The sequence below is a fragment of the Oryza glaberrima genome, chromosome 11, assembly GCF_000147395.1.
Source record: "Oryza glaberrima chromosome 11, OglaRS2, whole genome shotgun sequence".
NCBI lineage: Eukaryota > Viridiplantae > Streptophyta > Magnoliopsida > Poales > Poaceae > Oryza > Oryza glaberrima.
The window spans coordinates 4125388-4141457 of record NC_068336.1 but is presented as its reverse complement, the minus strand read 5'-3'; the positions used below and the strand labels follow the sequence as shown (position 1 = coordinate 4141457).

Genomic DNA, 16070 nt, shown 5'->3' with positions numbered 1-16070 from the left:
CCGACACACTAGCACAGAGGAGCAATGGCCAGAAGGAGTTGGTACGAGTGCGATCAATGCGCGCTTAGGGAGTACGATTAGGGTTAGGAACCTATATATTCTATATACTGACTACTACTAGTCCTATTAGACCTAATGGGCCCTTTTAGACCTGTTCGGCCTATTCGGTCAACTAAAGGTGTTGACCAAATTAACCGACCAAATTTGGTTAATAATATACTGAGACCATTCAATCATTCTTTTCCCACACCATGCATCAGAGTGTACATGCCCGGCCATATGTATAGTTGAGACTTGAGAGCTCAACACTGCTTGACAGGGAGCATTATTCTTTATTATTGTTATTATCTGGCTCAACATTGGATCAGCCAGCAATGATACACACATGTAAATACACAGGAATAATGATTGACACGCAAATAATAACCAGCACAGATAACATACTTATAGTAAGCCGATCGATCGTGATGAATCCAAAATTAACGGAGCTGGAGCTCGATCAATCGATCAGTACTGCTTCTTGAGGAAGTCTTCGATCCAGTGGCTGGAATCCTTGCGATAACGGGTGAGCGTCTTGCGGTCAACGTAGATGAGGCCGAACCGGTCGAGGTATCCGTCACCCCACTCAAAGCAGTCCATGAACGTCCATGTGAAGTAGCCCTTCACATTTACCCCGTTCCTGATGGCGTGGTTGACGAACTGGAGGTGCTTGGAGTGGAACTCGATCCTGTGCCCATCCTTGAGCGCCTCTGGCACTGTGCTGTTGTTGCCCTCGTCGATGCCTGTACATAAATTACACAAACTTGATAGTTGTATGTTCTTAATTTTGGATGAATTTTATAGGATCGCCCTAGAAAAGATGTATGTTGTTACCGTTTTCTATAATGTAGATGGCCGGGTTGTTGTACCTCCTCTTGGTGTAGAGCAGGACTTCGCGAATGCCTGGAGGATAGTTGAAGAAGATCGGGGTGAACTCCTGCAAAAAAATATTGGCCCAAATCAGCTAGGATTTTTTTTTATCGGTTTCAAGAAAAGGAAGAAGATGGTGTGTTATTTAATGTGTTGGGATTGAGTTTCATGAGCAAGCAAGCCTAGCTCAGCTACCTGTGGGCCGATGGGCTTGCCGTTACGGAAGCCCGTGGTGTTGGCGCGGCTGTCGACGTCGTAGGAGAGCTCGTTGGAGTTGGGTGGTGGCACGCTCTTGGCGTAGTAGGTGGTGTAGTTGTTGATGCCGATGAAGTCGTAGGAGCCCTTCACCATCGCCAACTGCGCCAGCGTGAACTTCGGCAGCCGGTCGCCGAGCCAATCCCTCATGGTGCCCGGGTAGTCCCCATGCACAAGGGGGTCCATGAACCACCCGAACATGAAGTCCAGGCTTCGCTGGACAGCACCGCGGTCGGCCACCGTGTCATCATACGGCACAAACCAGTGAGTCACCACCACCATACCGATCTGCCCCTTCTGTGTTGGCTGGTACCTAATATAGTATATGCAAATTGCACGTCTTTACTGATCAGTATAAACTTTTCGATTGAATTGGCTGGTGTATGCAACTTAATAAATAACTGGTGCGGTAGAGGTGGACGGCAGCTGCGTGGGAGAGGTGGATGTGGTGTGTCACGAGGTAGGGCTCGCGACTGGAGTCACCGGCACCGCACGACTTGGAGACGTAGGGAGAGCACCACCCCGGCGCGAACACGCCCTTGCCATAGCCCTTGCCATAGCCGTAGGCGCTGTACGTGAACGGTTCGTTGAATGTGGTCCAGTACTTCACGCGGTCACCAAACTCGCGAAAACACACCTCCGCGAAGACCACGTAGTCTTTCCTGTGGTTATATATACAGCCGAGCTCTAGTCGAGTACACGAATTAAAGTTTTTTTAACAACTCGTGCATAATGGTGTGTGCACGTTCTGTGTAATGGAGAACAAAAGTTTGTGAAATTAAGCAAGAGGAGAGGTAAGTAGTGGTTCATAATTACACTATGTTTTCACTCAGGAAGCCTCCGTATTTGCTTTCCAGAGCCTGGGGGGTGTCCCAGTGGAAGATGGTGACAAATGGGATCATCCCTGTTGATGCAGAAATGTTGTCAAAATTAGTTTAGTTTTTTTTCTCTCTAGATGGGATTTATGTGCCATTGGAATAATATATAACTAAGCATGTATACACTGATTACCTTTCGCTATGACATCATTGATCAAACTGTTGTAGAAAGCTACCCCTTCTCTGTTAATTCCTCCACTCAAGGACCCGTCTGCAGGAATTACACGGTAGTGACGATGTGATCATATACTCTGATGAACAGTATGTTAGAGCATGTCTGATTTTGAAGCTTTGGAACTCACTTGGCAGGATCCTGGTCCACGCAATGGAGAACCGGAAGGCGTCCATGTTCATGTCCTTCAGGAGGTTCACATCCTCCTGAAATTTGATCAAATTTGTAAGAACAGTACTGCCCATTTCAGAGAATTCAGACACTCGATGATGTTAATCATCGTCATTCAGTCAATGGAAGGTCACCTTGTATCGGTGATAGAAGTCGTTTGCCACATCGCCAGTATCATTGTTTAAAATTTTACCTGCAGTCATTCATATAGATTAATTATCTGTCAAGAGTATCACAATCTCTATGATTTGCAATTCCTCACTGTCAATCTATTCCGGTTTTACTGTGCAGAGATTGTGATGCGGAGACATGCATATAGATCCAAATTAACCTGGAATGTGAGTAAATGTGTCCCAGATACTAGGACCTTTGCCCCCTTCTTTGTAGGCGCCCTCATACTGCAAAATAATCATAACCAATACAAGATAAACCGACGAGTATCCAGCTACAAATTACTATCTCCGTTTTCTAATAAAGACATTACGTTTGACCATTAGTACTTAATCAAAGTGCAAATATGAGTCATGCTTAAAGTTTTTTCAATGATAAAACAAGTCACATTAAAATAAATGATACTTATATAATTTTTCAAATAAGTCAAATAATTAATCGTCGTGCTAAAAGTCAACAACATCATCTATTATCGATAATATACACATGACAAATTCAGCAGTGTGACGACTGATGTTGAGTTTCAGAATTATTCCAACATGCATATATACCTGATAAGCTGCTGAGCCTGTGCCAAAGATGAAATCCTTGGGGAAGCTGTACCGGCTAAACTTGGCGTAAGCAACATTATTGCAGAGCAAAGCTCCCAAGAGCAAGGTGATCAAAAGGAGTGGTCTTCCCATTCTGATCCCCATTCCAGTGAGTCAGACCGAGTTGGGTTCAGAATGAGCTAGCTGAATTTGCCTGCAGAAGTTGCAGCTCTAATGGGTATTTATAGGGGGATTAATTGGCATAATTAAGATGCATGTAGCTTGATTGGAGGTCAGATTATGTTACTCTAATCCCTCATCAGTGCAAGCAGCTAGTGTTTCTCTGCAGACATGGTAGCTGCCGTAATCGGGGATTTTCAGAATAGCGATCGATGAGGAAGAAGACGTTGGAACAGGCTGCCGAAATCCACTCGAGGAATTGTTTAATAAACACATGAGGCGCATGTTAGCATATACTCCCTCCATTTCGAAATGTTTGACACCGTTGACTTTTTAGCACATGTTTGACCGTTCATCTTATTCAAAAACTTTTGTGAAATATGTAAAATTATATGTCTACATAAAAATATATTTAACAATGAATCAAATGATAGGAAAAGAATTAATAATTACTTAAATTTTTTTAATAAGACGAACGGTTAAACATGTGCTAAAAAGTCAATGGCGTCAAACATTTCGAAACGGAGGGAGTATCTATCTAATATAAATTGATTTGAATGGTGCAATCAATATACAAACTTGCAAAATTCTTATTCTGGTTATACGAGAACTTGTGTGAAACCAATGCCAAAATTAAACGACATATCATAACTAATCTTACTAGATTAAACTTTGATTAGAATATACAACGTATGCACGTGAGGAGGAAACCACATAAAGGGCATGTACAAATATAAAGTCCAATATAATTTTTTAGTTAATACATACTCCCTCCGTATTTTAATGTATGACGCCGTTGACTTTTCGATCAACGTTTGACCATTCGTTTTATTCAAATTTTTTGTGCAAATATGAAAATATTTATGTCATGCTTAAAGAACATTTGATCACGAATCAAGTCAAAACAAAATAAATGATAGTTACATAAATTGAATAAGACGAATGGTCAAATATTTGACAAAAAGTCAATGGCGTCATACATTAAAATATGGAGGTAGTATCACTTAGAGACCATCCTCCTACAATAGCCATATCTCTTAACCATTACTGTATTACACCAAAACAATTTTTTATTACCCTTATTTTCTTTTCTTCTCCCTCATGCAACAAAATTTTCTTTAATAAATGTTAACATTCGACTCTAAGCCGTTGTCATGCGTAGCAACGATGCTTCTCTTTTCTCTCTTTTCTCTCTTCCACGTCATTAAATTTACTTCTATGCCAACCAAGAGAGCCTGGTAATAAATATTATTGTAGATGCCCTAAATGCATGGATGCTTAGGTAAATGTAGAATAACTCACGCTGACCTGTAAAAAGAAAGACATATAAAATATAGAGGAAACATATAAGATATAAATAAGGAAGTACAAGATAAAAGAAATATAGATGTTATCTGCAAACATAGCACATCTCATGCGTCTTGACTTGTGCGTGTGATGTCATAATCAATATCTGACGTAGTAAGATTAGCCATGTGTATCGATTTGATCTTGTATTATTGGTATGCATCACATAAATTTGTGCACCCCAACACTATTTTACAATTTCATATCCTAAATTACACCTACCTTCGAGTTTATGTACTACCAATACCTTGGCACCAGAGAAGCAAAGTAGGTATTTTATCACTTATTACTGAAAATACCTCATATCAAATAGTACAATTTTACTTTCAAACAATCCGTATTGATTGTCCACATCGTCTGCGTGTCGATACCCTCCATGCAAAACGACCTCCGCTCCACGGCCCCACCCACCCCCCTTAGTTGGATCCCACCATGCATCATCTATGAACCCCCTACTTTGTGCTCACCTTTTTCACATAAGAGTATTACTACTGTATGGTCACGTGTGGTCTATCTTGATATATACTCTTTTCATTTTAAAATATAATAATCTAAGATCGGTTTTGATATATTATAGTACTACTCCATCAACACATACAAGAGCAACTATAAATGTTGTATTCATTAGTTTGTATTCGGAACCTTTTCCCCAACATACAAAACAAAGCAGCGGATTACTCAAGATAATCTAGAAAATAATAAAAATATAATTATAGTTTGTGTAGCGAAGACCCAGATATCTGAACAAATTTGTAGCTTTGTATTGTGACATTTAATCGAATTTGTAGTTACTTTTGTTTCATTTAAGTTGCATCATCTGTGTTGAGCCTAAGAAATAGTACTAATGTGTTAGTCAAACTATGAAGGATTAGATTTACGATGTTTCCCCTTTATATCAAATTGTTATGAATAAACTTTGCTATTTTTGAGACTTTGTAGACTTTCAACGCGAGCATCCTGATTGCTAAAGTATGACACCATCCATGACGTAGAAATGAACAGATGGATGGTTTTGTAAACAAATAAATATAATAATAGCAAAGATGCCTTTCCGTTAATATTTTTTGCATGCTTTTGTTTTTTTTAATTGGAAAAATCTTAACGAGCAATGAATAATCTTCTATCTGTAGCCTTTTGTTGTTTCATTCGAAATTTTGGCAAACTGCTGAATGTTTCCTGTACCGTCACATATGTGTATGATCATAAACAAATTCTCGGAAATTTCATTGAAGCTCTCTACCAAGTTATTCACAATAATATTGTGCATTTTCTATCAGCCCTATCGTTTGGCCGATTTGAGGAAAAAACGAAATGGCATATTTGCAAATGAAAAAATAATTTATGAATAAAACTTTTATATACGTGTTCTTAACGATCTACAAACAAAAGCTAAAAAATTAACTAGATGAAAAAAAATCCCAAAGTCAACTTTAAATTTAAGATTGAAAATTTTTAATTGCCCGCAGCAATGCGCAAGGTATTAACTAGTTAAAAATCATTCCTGGAAGTTTAAAAAAGAAAATATCATTCCTTACTGCGGGCGTTATAAATAGTTAAATATCGATCCTTCCTGGAAGTTTCAAAAGAAAAAATCATTCCTGGGGCAAGTGGTTTTCGATGACATGATGTCTATACCCAGAGTGATAATACATGTAATCATAACAATTAATAATAATAAACAAATAAAGAAAATATTTGAACCCAATATATAGTGGTCCATCCGTCCATGTAGATAGATATAGATAAATCAATAGATGAAGATATTTAAATAAAATATCTGCATTTTCTTGTGCGTGTCATCACTCATCAGAAAAGCAATTCTCTAAAGACAGATAGACAAATAAACGGACAGATATGCTGAAATTTAAATAAAGTATCTGCATTATCTTTTACAGGTCATCAGAAAGTTAAATATTTGCATTTCCTTTTGTTGGTCATCAGAAAATTTAGTTCACTTAGAGCACTTCTGTTGTTCTGTCAACGCTATGCCAGAAACAGAGAATAGTTTCTGCAACTAGTGTCATTCATCTTGTACATATATCCTGCTGCACTACACTCAATTTTGAAACTATAATCAAATTACATGAAATTCTCACATGGAAAATTTACAGTCACAAAAGACCAACACAATGCTACCGGCATGTCCTAGTTGCAGTATTCAACTATGAAAATTGAAACCAATCTAGCTTAACACTAAAAACATCTATTTGAATCGGCGGATGATAATTCAGGCCAAACATACAAGGTGAACTCCATCGAATCATGCAAAATATGGACCACATTTCACCATGAACAGGAGAATATAGGTAGCCTTGTTACCAGCCTCTGTTACATGCTCATCCTTCTCTTCAGCCAAATGGGCTTATGAGTACAGGCCTTATTTGGATGGCAACAGATTGGCATTCTTCAGTGACAACAGTACTGGTGATTCTGAGGACTTGAGGCTTAGCAGTAACTTTCTCCAACTCCATCAGTGATACAGCCAATGGTTAAGTGGATGTCCAGCTCATGGTTCAAATGTGAGAATGATCATGGAAAGGAAGATATAATAGACTTAGGGCTCCTACTACATGATCCACGGATCCAACCAAGTTGCTCTCTTCCCTTATCATATATCACCACCGGATTCTACATTGTAATGTCTACAAAAAGGAAGGTAAAAAGCATTTGTCACACAAAGATGCACAATGTCAATATTTCAGAAACTCTGGATGCTATAAGAACTTTGTACCTCCAAGACTCCAATTATGTTGAAATTCAGCTGATCCATCAAGGATGCTCAGCTCAGGCACACGTTCCCATTTTTTCTGTCACATACATACGAAAGAAACTTTAGCCATCATCTTCAATAAAAAATTCTGTTCCTTTCTAGTTGTCAATTGAGTTGCAGTGACAACAAGGTAGTTTGAGACTCTGAGTCATCTTTTATGAGACTATTTTGCTGTCCCTCATATAAAATTGGCAAAAACTAGACATAGATGTTGGACAAACAGGAACAATACGACTCATTTTTATTTCATTCAATCAATGGAACCGCATGCGCATAACAATTGTGTGAATCCAGGTTGTTCAATAGAAGTAACAGTATCCTCAGGAGTCAGGATGGTACGTACAGTAACAGAGGACAAGTGTTGAGTGAAAGCAGTTAGTAGATGTACGGGACGAACGCCTTGCGCGACGCCGGGTACTTGTCTCCGAACTTGCCGATGTACCACTGGCGCTGGTCTCTCGCCCTCGGTCCGAGGTTGACGCAGGTGTAGAGGAAGAAGGCCCAGGCCGCAGGCGTCCATGCTACCAGGGCATAGCCAAGCCACTCCACGGTCTCGCCGAAGTAGTTGGGGCAGGTTACCACATCAAACAGCCCGTCCTTGGGAATCTGGTACCCTTTGCCAGCCTCCTTGAGCCTCAGCAGCTCCCTGTCTGCTGCGATGTTGGTCCACATCCCCCAAACGAAGAGGGCCAGCCCGACAAGACAGCGGGCGACAGTGAGTGGCGCGGCGGTGGCTGGAGGCACAGCATCGAGCGCCCAGGAACGTGCCTGGATGTAGGCGTTGAGGAGGTTGAAGCCGAAGCCAAACATGATGATGAGGATCGGCATGGGCACCGGGGCACGGCGCAAGCGGAGAAGCCGGATTGGGTGGACGAGCGTGCGGTGCACGTAGTGAAGCATGTACAGCGCCGCCGGGAGGATGGTGACGCGCAGTGTCGGGGTCGACAAGGAGGTGGTGGTGGTGGAGAGGACAAGGGGTGGGAGCCAGAGGGTGGGGCTCTCCATGAGGCACCAGGCGAGCGCCGCTGGCACCGTGGGGCCCCACCCCGGGCGGGACAGCTTCCCGTACGGCGCCGACATGAACCAGAGCACGAACACATTGAGCGGGCTGAGCAGGTACAGTGTGACCAGGCATCGAGCATACAGCACGTCACCGTCGCTGCTGCCCATAGCCATGGCTTGCCGGTCAGTCATCCGTGCACACAGCTGCTCTGTGGGTGTTACCCACGACACGTAGATGGGAGCGTCCCAACTCCTGATGCAGGGGTGGCTACGTCACGGCCTTGCGGGATGGCTACTCGCGCGGCAAGAGACGGCGCTGCAGTGGCATGGAGGCAGATCCGCAGATGGATTCTCGTCAATTGTTGGTAGTACCTGTGTCAGAATAGATATATCAGAGTCTGTTGATTCAATAAGATTCCATATTTTCTTATCAATGGAGAATCTCTGGCCGCTCCAGGGATTTTTCATTGTGTTCCTACTTTACGCACCAAAATTTCATAGTGGAAAACATCTAAAAAACATTTGCTCAAAGTGTGACACAAAATGTAGCAATAGTATCCCATAACATCACAAACCCACTAAAATTAACACTTTGAGTCCAAACTTTGCAAAATTACAATATAAATAGTTGAAATATGACATCCAAGTGAAAAGTCAACCTAGCCTTACAACGAATTTTACTCCCATTTGACAGTGTCACAATAATAACATTAGCAATTGAAGTGCCACCAGATTGTATATTTCTCTTGACTTCTAATTGTGATCACCTTTTATACCCAATAGTACATGTTTGTCAAGTGTTTCAATTTCTCCAACTAATCATGAACATAGTTATTATTACTTCCGCTACCAAACAAGTAATACATATCCATGCAATTGGCGGAGACATGATCTCTACACGCCTAGGGCTCAAATTGAAGGCTAAAACTATCCATGACAATTCATACACTGAAGTACAGTGTGAGTGCTGAAAAATAAAATGCAAGACTGAAATACAATTTCTAATCATACAACGAAGTACAGTAAAAGTACAGAAAAAAATACAAGACTAAACTAAAATTTCATTAGAATACCTAACGCGATGTATCTTTGTAATTTTCACTATTCATTAACAGTACTACGTAGAGAACCTGAAGTTGAATCTAGAAAATGATATTACATATGTAAGTGATTCATCCATTAATCATTCATCTTGTTCTGCAGCTCAGTTTTAATAATGTTCATAGCTGAGAAGGCTCTTTCTACCATAGCCGTAGCAAACAGGCAAAAATAAGGCTAATTCAATTAAGCGATATACCAATGGAAAAACCATGCGGCTATCACTTTGAACCAGCTTCACAGGCTCACAGCAAGGTTGGCCTTGGTCAGAGCAGCTTGAGAAATCCAAATCAGATCTTACATCACAGATAAATGTGTCAAGTTGATCTCTAAGGACTATACAATCATATTCAAGAAAAGGTCAGCCGCATATATACTTAGCAAGTTCAATGAGCTTATCTTCATCATAATTGATAAAAGAATTCCTTGAATCAAGACAAGCAATGCATCTCAATAGCTGAGTAAACCTTTCAGCAAATCAATTGTTTAACTCAACAATAATTTCATCAAAGTACCACATTAAATACTTAATTGCTGAAATGATGCAAGTAAAGTTACAAATTGCTTCTGATGTTCCTGGGTTGGAGTGGACTCACTGGACTGGACTTGGTAGAATGATTTTAGAGTTCTATTCCTTGTCCATCTAGAAAATCAAACCAGTTTCTAGTTGAGACTAAATTGCTATCGAAAGCAGGATAAAGGATACATATCGAACATCAAAGATTAGAGAGGATAGACTGACCTGGATTTGGGGGAATCAAGATTTGAGGCGAGGTGGATGAGAAAGGGGGAACTGCGGAAGGCGCTGCTAGCCCGCTGCCGTCGGCCCGTCGCCAATGCGCGCGCCGCAGCCGTCGCAGCGGAGGAGGAACACGGGCGCCGGCGGCGAGGAGGAGCGAAGCAAAGCGACTGTGCCTCACCCCTCTCTGCCTCTAACCTAGCCAGACGAATGGGCCTCATCAGCCCTCTCTGTCTCTGACCTAGCTAAACGAATGGGCTATTGGGCTGTGCAACTGTGTGGAGTTCAGTGGGCCGGCTATGTCGACGGCCCACCTTTAACTACCCTCGTAGTCAAGGTGGGCTTTGATTATTTGATATCTCGGCTCACCTTTATAATTCCACATGTCATCCTAACATATGTTAATTAAAGCAATTGAGCAACAGAAAAAAGTGTTAAATTATCAAATTTCTCCTCGTAGAACTGCCGGTGAAATTTGATATAGTAGGATTGGCATCTTATCGTATTTTATAGGGTATACATATTTTTATATGTAAGTTGTAATGCATTGTAAAATTGAAGCCCATAATACTGAATTTGATAAGGTTAATTAATTTTTATAAACTTGAGGGGACTTATGCACATTATTTTTCAATACACCTTATAATTTAAATAATAATTCTGTGTTTCCATATGATCGTAGCACCATGATCCAGTGTACGATCCTACCGATCTCGTGGAATCGGGAAAAAAAACTGACATATGTTGAGATGCTATAAAAATTAAGAAACATTGTCGGATCAGACTTGGTACGATGATCCGGGATCAGCATCCTGACAACGTTGAGCGATACTGCATTTCGCTGCAACAGTAGAGATAATAAAAATACTGTTCACACATCACACAGTGCCCCTCTACATTACAGAAGACGATCCAAGTCCAGAAAATTTAGTTCACTTATGTAGTTCTGTCAGATGGATGGATAGATAGATAAAGAGTACTGAATTTTCTGAGGATCATCAGAAGTTCTAGTTCACTCCAAAAGGCACTTCTGTTGTTCTGTCATCTCTGTGCAAGAAACAGAGACCAAAGTAGTTTCTGCAAATAGTGTCATTATTCTCTTGTATTTATCTTGCAGTGTATACTTCACTCACTCTTGAAACTATAATCTAACTACATGAACTGCTCACCTGGAAAATTTACAATCACAAAAGGCCAACTCACAATGCTACCTGCATGTTCTAGTTGCGGTATTCAACTATGAAACAAATCTAGCTTAACACTAAAAACACCTATTTGCATCCAAAATTTTGGTTCCAAATAAATGGCACATGATTATTCACCATGAACAGGAGAATACAGGTTAGTGCCTTGTTATCAGCCTCTATTACATGCTCATCCTTCTCTCCTTTCGTCTTATTTCTCCATCCATATGTGTTTAAGAGTACAGACTTTATTTGGATGGCAACAGATTGTCATTCTTCACTTACACAGTACTGGTGACTTGAGGCTAGTAATAACTTTCTCCAACTCCATCAGTGATACATCCAATTATGATTAAGCGGATGGCCAGCTCATGGTTCAAATGTGAGGGATGATCATGGAAAGGAAGACATAATAGACTTGGGGCTCCTACTACATGATCCACGGATCCAACCAAGCTGTGCTTTCTCGTTATCATATATCACCATCTGATCCTGCATTGTAATGTCTGCAAAAGGGTAAAAAGCATCGGTTACACAAAGATGCATGATGTCCAAATTTCAGAAACTGTCTATGATATCTGAACTTTGTACCTCCAATTATGCTGAAACTCAGCTTAGCAGCAGATCCATCAAGGATGCCCAAGCACACATTCCCATTTTTCTGTCACATACATAGAAAGAAAAATTTAGCCATCATTTTCAATAAAAAAAAGTAGTTCATTTCTAGTTGCCAATAGAATCGTCGAATACTTACAGTGACAATGAGGTAGTTTTCAGGAGGGATCTCCATGACCGCATTCTTACCAAAGATGAATTGCAATGACTTGAAGTCCTTCTTAACATCAGAAACAGATTTGAATGCCTTCTGCCCTTTCCAGCACAGAGGAAGACTAGGATCTGAAACCTGTTTAAGTGACTTGCTGAGACTACCTTTGATCTGCAAGATTTACACATTTCATTAGACATGTCTGTGTTGTCAAATTCATGGCAAGTAGATTGTTGTACGGTTGAAATTTACCGCAGAAATAGTTGCTTGGTATGGCTGCGCAGAAAAGTATGTATATGTGCTACCACTGTCAAATACAACCTCCATGGGCTTCGTGCTCAGTGAACGTCTATCAAAGTACAGTGTTGCTGAGCCGGGTGAGTAGTAATTCCTGGTAAAAAAGACAATAGTGCATCATGTGTTAAACCAGATGAATGGAAGTAAAAAAAAATTAACTGAAGTCCTTATGTTACTTGCAAATTATTATATTTTATTATCAAGTGTGTATATCTTAGGTACTCCCTAGCATGCCTTCAATTTAGACAGTAGCCCTAGAAAAGTTTTTTTTTTTTTAAAGATGAACCTAGATTCTGATTTCACACAATCTAAGAAGCCAAAGTGCCACCTTTCCTCAATAAATTTGAAACATGTTGATTAGTTTCGAAGTATCCATGCTGTTATAAAGTGGAAACAGTAAACAGGGTAAAAATGGTTGTGCAGAAGAACGATCAGCAAGATGTTATGCAAAACCAACGTGAAAACTAGTATCCCCTGTCCCTGCGATCACAAAGATACAGAAAGGGATTATAACTTCCAACAAAAATTATCAATTTCAACACAATCGAGGTGTTGTGTTCTGAACAACCTTTGACATTGCAATGTTGATCGAGAATAACACAAAATACGAAAAACAACACCAAATTTGGATCTTAGAACAAACCCAAGATCTTGATGCCTTTTTTTTCTGAAACACTTAATGAACTGCTCTTATGTAAAGTTAAGAAATTGTGCACTAAACTTACGACATTATTACTGCTAACAAAGACATGGGAATCAGATAATGATAAGTTCATCTGGTAATATAGCAAGCAAACATAAATGATGATGAATATATTTCAGCAGCAAAGTAAAACTCCATGGACAGGTAATTACCCAGACGTGCTCCGGACCATGGGCACCCAAGTTACGCGTGAAGTGGGAACCATATCATCCCCAAAGAAGAGGAATCCCCCTCCGCTGGTGCTGAGACAATGGCCGAGTACATTCTTGGTGATCCCTTGCTGCTTGAGCTGTGAGAGCAAGCTAACCGATCCCCTCCCAAGCCCAAGCAAGCCGTCTGTTGTTGCTGGTGCTGCACCATTTTTCCCCACTTGTTGGTCATATCCACAGCTGCACAACAAATGGAACCATCAACAACTAAATCCATTAGCTCTAACTATGCAATGTTTTCACCAAGTAGTATACCCAAAACTGAGGCTCGGACGAACATTGGACTTGTTCCTCAGGGGCAGTGAGAAACTGTCCGTAACAAGCACACCGAGAGAAGATGCCTTGTCGGTGTACTTAATTTGATAGTCACATTGTTGTTGGGTGGTGCACTTCTTATTAGGGCTAGATCCACTGTGCAACGCAGTACAGATTGAATTTGCACACGGTACTAGCTTGTTCTTTGTTGGCCGATACAACGGATGTGGCACCTGCAAAAACCATTAGAAAGACAACATCAAGCGCCAAATTTCTGGGACCAAAGATCATGCTGAGATTGCACATTTCCTACCAGAGGAAGGCCACTAAACAAACCATGTAAGACTGAGCAGCAATCCTGAACCTAAATAGTTATTCAAAGTATGCAATTTTGATACCAAAGAAGGCATCTGTTCTGGGATTAAACTTAACTACTGAGAAAATTGGCTACAAAACTCAATATAAATTCTACTTTTGAAAATAGAAGATAAATCTACATTGTCACTAAAAGACATCCCTACAGCAATGATAAGTTATGAGCAGAGCAATGAATCAAGAACTACATAAAGAAATGGGCAAAGTTATTTGGGCCAAGCACAATGCCTAAAGTTAACTGATAAAGACCTGAATTTCGATATGATTATGTGCAAATTATTGTTTGGCATAGGTTGAACCTTGTTGCAGCTCTGGCAGGGAGCGTCACACTGCAGCCAGGTGAGGTCGCTGCCGGTGTCGACATCCAGGAAGTACGGCTTCGCTGGGTCCCCAATGTTCATAGTAACATAGTAATGCCTGCATTTCCAAATGAAACAAAGCAATTAGTCAAATCGCACAGCATCTGAAACAAACTGGCAGGGGAAAAGAGCAAGCAGAGTTTCAGTCTTAATTCTTGAACAAATCAAATTAGATTAAAACTACAATCAGTCAATATATACTCTAACAGTCAAACTGCTACATTTTGTTCTCGAAGAAGCAAACTGTAACATTTGGTAAGAAGATAAGTTTGCTCAATTAAAACAGAGCAAACTGAACTGAAAGAACAAGTGCAGAGCTGTGAACAACGCATACATGATACTACATTGCACTTCACTTGAATTTGATTTAAAAATAGAGAGCAGATCATCATCGGATTCTAAGAAGAAGAAAGAAAGAAAAGAGTGCACGGTTTAGAAAAATTCTGCTGGCGACTTGGTCAAAAATAATACTACAAAATAAGACCAACAAAGCAGCAACGCCCACAGAGCAACGGCGACGACTAAATTGACATCGCCAAGAGACCAACCGAAGATGCAAAATCCAACACGCCAATATCTTTCCCCCCAAATGATCCCGATTTTAACATCTAAACAATAAGCAAATCAAATGAACCCCAATTGATCCGATACTGCTTCTTCTCCAGCGAACAAAGGTATCGAAATCCAGCTCGATCAGGGAGAGGAAAAGCAAAGATCGCGTACGTACCCGGTGGGGTACACGTCGCCGCTGAGGAGGAACACGGCGGAGGAGGCCGACGACGGCGGCGACCTCGCGGGCGTTGCGGCTCCCGCCGGAGCAGGCGCGAACGGGAGCAGGAGGAGGCCCAATAGGACGACGACCGGGGCCCACCTTGCCGCGGCAGCAGCCATGGCAGAGGAGCAGGGCGAACAGCGGCGGCCGCGGCTGCTGCTTTCTCTCTGTAGGTTGGGATGAGAGAGGGGAGGCGACGCGGCGGAGGAAAGGCGGGGAAGACGAGGAGGTATTTATAGGGGGGACAGATCACAAGACGCTGTCATTTCCTCGGAAACTTCTCCGATGCTATTTGCTGATTTTATTCTATTTTTTTCTTTGTTTAGGTCTGGTTTAGTTCCCAAACTCCTCACATCAAATGTTTCAACATATATATAGGATTAAATATGGATAAAAATAAACTAATTATAGTTCACCGGAAAATTGCGAGACGAATGTATTAACCCTAATAGCGCCATGATTTAATAATGTGGTGCTATATTAAATATTTGCTAATGATGAATTAATTAGGCTTAATAAATTTATCTCATAATTTTATGATGGAATCTATAATTTATTTTATTATTAGACTATATTTAATACTTCAAATATATATCCATATGACAACCAAACCTAAAAACTTTTCATAACTGGCCTATTAGTTTTGTATTAGTATTATCAGTAGAAGTAGTAGGTGGTTTGGTTGGTATATTTGATTGTGTTTCAGAAAATACCAAGGACTAGTGGTCAAAGTTGGAAAATATGTTGATAAGACTATGAACATTTAGGTTCATGCCGTACAAAGTATGTAAGGGGAAAAGACACATTTGGCCTCTCTAATTTGCAACCTATATGGTGATGCTTGTTCAAAAAAAAAAACATGTATTTGTTTTTGCTTTTATTTTTTAACCATCTTTTGCTGGTCTAGACAAAGCCGAAGAAAAGTGAC

General features: G+C 40.6%; 3 protein-coding genes across 6 annotated transcripts; all 3 read right to left on the bottom strand.

The window, feature by feature from the left end:
* Nucleotides 1-668: 668 nt before the first annotated feature.
* LOC127755138 (putative beta-glucosidase 35) lies at nt 669-3251 on the bottom strand. The gene is given in 10 exon segments (XM_052280778.1): nt 669-782; nt 874-942; nt 1105-1480; nt 1569-1826; nt 1981-2068; nt 2176-2253; nt 2345-2420; nt 2520-2578; nt 2717-2783; nt 3108-3251. Coding segments are annotated over 10 exon segments (1329 nt in total).
* Nucleotides 3252-7726: 4475 nt separating this feature from the next.
* On the bottom strand, nt 7727-10435 carry LOC127755139 (protein DEETIOLATED 2-like). Of its 4 annotated transcripts, XM_052280780.1 has the most exons (4): nt 10226-10435; nt 10080-10126; nt 9683-9779; nt 7727-8757 (listed from the first exon to the last, which is right to left on the bottom strand). In XM_052280780.1, exon 4 carries the CDS (start codon nt 8575-8577, stop codon nt 7759-7761), a length of 819 nt encoding a protein of 272 aa, XP_052136740.1. In that variant the 5' UTR covers nt 8578-8757; nt 9683-9779; nt 10080-10126; nt 10226-10435; the 3' UTR covers nt 7727-7758. The 4 variants fall into 4 exon arrangements, with proteins under 4 accessions (XP_052136740.1, XP_052136739.1, XP_052136742.1 ...); XM_052280779.1 differs by having other exon boundaries at nt 9683-10126; XM_052280782.1 differs by lacking the exon at nt 9683-9779.
* Nucleotides 10436-11293: 858 nt separating this feature from the next.
* Nucleotides 11294-15408, bottom strand: LOC127753735 (aspartic proteinase Asp1-like). Its single transcript, XM_052279157.1, is given in 8 exon segments — nt 11294-11912; nt 11998-12067; nt 12161-12343; nt 12425-12563; nt 13325-13561; nt 13637-13869; nt 14311-14428; nt 15098-15408. Coding segments are annotated over 8 exon segments (1404 nt in total). The 3' UTR covers nt 11294-11799.
* Between the last annotated feature and the right edge of the window lie 662 nt (nt 15409-16070).